We start from the raw sequence: 4475 nt of genomic DNA on the forward strand, positions 1-4475 counted from the left end.
TTGATTTGATTTATTCTTTCAAACATGTAACAACAGTCAATATGTCAACACACATAATTCCACACATATCCACAAGTATATTATCAATTAGCTTATACCTAGTACATGCTTGAACGGAGTAGGAAGAAGTTAGACTTATCATAATACACTGAAACCAGAGCTATGCTGCACATCTACACTAATTCTAAGCAGGATGTAAAGCATGTGGTATCCTCACAAGAAATATATTCAACACATTCAGTGGGAAGACTTTATATATATATATATATACACATATACATACATACATACATATGTATATACACATGTATATATATACACAGTATATACACACACACAAGCCAAACCACTCATAATATCCACATCGCCTCATGTCTAATGTCAATGTTGAAATTTACTGGAATTGTCTGTACTCTGTTTATATAACCCCAAATACCCCCTAGAGGAAAATAGTACCTCTCTCACTAGTGTTCTCATACAATGGCTAAGTTATTAACATTATTACATCACTTATATCCAATGATCATCACTATTCTGATTTGCAATGCATAGCACCGCCTACAAATGAAGTTTAGAAACATGTGTAGCTGCTTCCTAAGGGATTGCCTTGTGTGTGCATGTGGCACAAGCCATGGGTGGTTTACTTTTACTAAAGGAGTAAGGGGTCTTCCAGTTACCTGCTGTCTCCTGGCTGCCACATAGTTCAGCTTCACCATCTCCTTCCCAAACTCCTTGAAGCGGTTGGCCAGGTCCTGCTCATTGGTCGCGTTCTTTACTCCTTCCAAGGCCTCCTCCACCTGTGTCACACACACACACACACACACACACACACACACACACACACACACAGTCTTTTTAAAAACCTTGTGCACCTTGATATATATTTAAGTAATAAGCCTTGTGCCAAATTAGGTACAATATACTTCAAGTAAATCAATATTTCAACACTTGTATTTTGCTGAAGTGGAAATAATTGTTTACACCTATTTAAATGTGCCCAGGTTTAAAAAGACAATAAACATTTAGCTGTGCAATTTGAATGGGTCTCATTTCATCAATCTCCATCCCTTCTGTGGGTACACTCCGATTATAAACTACTTTCTAACCCTAATGAAACAACTGCACAAGATGTAATGAAAAGAGAGGAGAGAGCGAGGGGGTTTTAAGTGGACTTTGATGGCAGGGCATTTCACTGACTTCAGTTAAGCCCCGCTGTGGGCCTCAACAATGACGCAATGAGTGTGTATGTGTGTCAGAGAAGGACAGAGTGACTGACAGTTCACAGGTGTAAGTTTGTTTCATATTATACCAAGTGCATATCATTATTTCCAGCACCTGGGTTTTAACTTCTCTTTCAAAGTCAAGCTACACTCAGAATAAGGTACCAAAAAAACCTAAGTTCTTCAAATGACTCTGCACTGAGTGGGACAGACATGTGTAATCACACCAGGGAACCAGAGCATAATATTTATGAAGGTTGTATTAATACAGGTGTGTGCTCTCAGAATGCTCCTCCATGCTTCAGCTACAGCAAATGCCGATGTGTGTAGAGGTTATGATAGAATTACACACAGGTTCAAAAAAGTGCGTTCTTCTCCATCTCACTTCCTTTAAGAACACCTTGACCAATAAGCACAACTCCATCTTAAGAAAATTTAATATCAGTCAGCAACCACACTGCTGAACTACTGTTCAAGAAGTACCCTTTGATATTTGGAAGAAGGTCATAATATCTGTTTGAAATAGTGTCATGAGCTCACTTACAATTTTAAGATGGGCCAGCAGCCTCATGACATCAGCCATGTCTGCGAGGATGAGCAGGCGGGTGACAGCAGAGAGCAGGGCGCGGGCAGCCCTCACCATGGTGCCTCGCTTCACAGAGGAACATGGGTCATCGGCAAATTCTGATGAGGCAATACGCATCGTCTCTCCTATGAGGAAGGAAGGAAGAAAACAGTAAGCTGGAAAAGAGTAGCATTTTATATTTTACCGTAAATCATCATCTGTGTTTGTGAATGCATACAGAATAGATAAAAATAAAGTGAGCTAGTGCTGTATAAATATGTTGAGACAAACAACTGTTCCTTGAACCTGTGTCTGTACTATATATACAGTGCCTTGCAAAAGTATTCATAACCCTTGAATTTTTCCACATTTTGTCACATTACAAACTTAAATGTATTTTATTGGTATTTTATGTGATAGACCAACACAAAGTATCACATAATTGTGAAGTGGAAGGAAAATGATACATGGTGTTCAAGATTTTTTACAAATAAAAACCTGAAAAGTGTGGTGTGCATATCTATGCAGCCCCCCTGAGTCAAGACTTTGTCAAAGCACCTTTCACTGCAATTACAGCTGCAAGTCTTTTGGGGGTATGTCTCTACCAGCTTTGCACATCTAGAGACTGCAATTTTTGCCCATTCTTCTTTGGAAAGTAGCACCAGTTCAGTCAGATTGGATGGAGAGCGTCTGTGAACAGCAATTTTCAAGTCTTGCCACAGATTCTCAATAGGATTTAGGTCTGGACTTTGACTGGGCCATTCTAACACATGAATATGCTTTGATCTAAACCATTCCATTGTAGCTCTAGCTGTATGTTTAGGGTCGTTGTCCTGCTGGAAGGTGAACCTCCGCCCCAGTCCCAAGTCTTTTGTAGCTTCTAACAGGCTTTCTTCCAGCACTTCCCTGTATTTAGTTTGATCCATCTTTCCATCAACTCTGACCAGCCTCCCTGTCCCTGCTGAAGAAAAGCATCCCCACAGCATGATGCTGCCACCACCATGTTTCACGGTGGAGATGATGTGTTCAGGTTGATGTGCAGTGTTAGGTTTCTGCCACACATAGAGTTTTGCATGTAGACCAAAAAATTCAATTTTGGTCTCATCTGACCAGAGCACCTTCTTCCTCATGTTTGCTGTGTCTGCTACATGGCTTGTGACAAACTGCAAACAAAACTTCTTATTGCTTTCTTTCAACAATGACTTTCTTCTTGCCAATCTTCCATAAAAGCCAGATTTGTGGAGTACACGACTAATATTTGTCCGGTGGACAGATTGTCCCACCTGAGCTGTGGATCTCTGTGCCTCCTCCAGAGTTACCACAGGCCTCTTGGTTGCTTCTCAGATTAATGCTCTCCTTGTCCGGCCCATCAGTTTAGGTGGACAGCCATGTCTTGGTAGGTTTGCAGTTGTGCCATACACTTTCAATTTTCGGATGACGGATTGAACAGTAGTGATGGCCATCTGACACCGAGGCCTCGATACATGATTCGAGCTCAGAGAGGGATCTTCCACGAACCACTGCCTTGAGGCTTGTATCGTTGCCGAAAAGACACGTGACTGATGACGTCCGACGCACAAACGGCTGGCCTGACTGTCTCCCGTGACCAGTTCACACCGTCGATACGGTGTCACGATGCGAGATCTCGCTGCGCGCGTCAGCAGATGCGTAGGGGTACTTTAAAGCCACCCAAGATGATGCGCAATGATGGGTTTGTTGGGGTAGTAGGTGTGTGCGTAGTTGCTGTTCGGTATGATCGTTGCTGCTGGTGTGTGATCACCATGGAGACAGCTAGGAAGAGACCCCGTTCTCCAATGTGGGAACACTTCCAGCTAATCGGTCCAAAGACAGTGGAGAAACTTCTGTTCTTAAATAAAAATGATTGATTCTCCATCCCTTGTATTTATTCACACCCTGTCCTAGTTACATACACACATATTACCATCCTAGCACATCCTGTTTCCCCAAGCACGCCTTCTCCCACCTACTACAGTACATACATTCATAGACTCGACCGACTAACCAATCAATATTTATAAAAGTTTTCACATCATTCACACAAAGCCGAGTTACACCCATCACATAATTCAGACATTGTTCTGCTGCATACTATGCCATACTATGCCAGATGGCACTAAACCGAACCTTTGAATGAGTGAACCAATACTCGATACAAATGATGAAGTGGTTCGATAGAGGTGTCATGGTGTCAATTGGACATCACTATTGAACAGTGCCCCTCCTTGAACCGCCACCTTATTGAGGTGGAGGGGTTTGAGTACCCGAGTGATCCTAGGAGCTATGTTGTCGGGGGCTATATGTCCCTGGTAGGCTCTCCCAAGGCAAACAGGTCCTAGGTGACGGGTCAGACTAAGAGCAGTTCAAAAGCCCTTTATGAATAGATTAAAATCAAGGACCGTGATGTCGCTCGGCATGGCGCAGCCGGGGCCCCACCCTGGAGCCAGGCCCGGGGTTGGGGCTAGAATGCGAGCGCCTGGTGGCCGGGCCTCCCCTCACGGGGCCCGGCGGGGCTTAGCCCGAACGAGCGACGTGGGGAGGTCCTCCCGTGGGCCCACCACCTGCAGGAGGATCCGTAAGGGGCTGGTGCACAGTCGATTGGGCAGCAGTCAAAGGCAGGGGCCCCAACGACCCGATCTCTGGACACGGAGACTAGCCCTGGGGACATGGAA

At 44.0% G+C, this 4475-nt stretch overlaps 1 protein-coding gene across 17 annotated transcripts in view; it reads right to left on the reverse strand.

Moving 5' to 3' along the window:
- ctnna2 (catenin (cadherin-associated protein), alpha 2) overlaps window positions 1–4475 on the reverse strand; it is a 387665-nt gene that overhangs the window by 260710 nt on the left and 122480 nt on the right. For all 17 annotated transcript variants that reach the window (XR_002275124.1, XM_020602097.1, XM_020602081.1 and 14 more), the window contains 2 exons: window positions 1765–1931; window positions 678–797 (listed from right to left, as the gene is read on the reverse strand). Coding sequence is in view for 16 of the 17 variants with exons in the window: in XM_020602097.1 (XP_020457753.1) it covers window positions 678–797; window positions 1765–1931 (287 nt within the window). In the remaining variant the exon portion in view is untranslated. The remainder of the gene's footprint in view (window positions 1–677; window positions 798–1764; window positions 1932–4475) is intronic.

This window comes from Monopterus albus, unplaced genomic scaffold, assembly GCF_001952655.1.
Source record: "Monopterus albus unplaced genomic scaffold, M_albus_1.0 scaffold54.1, whole genome shotgun sequence".
NCBI lineage: Eukaryota > Metazoa > Chordata > Actinopteri > Synbranchiformes > Synbranchidae > Monopterus > Monopterus albus.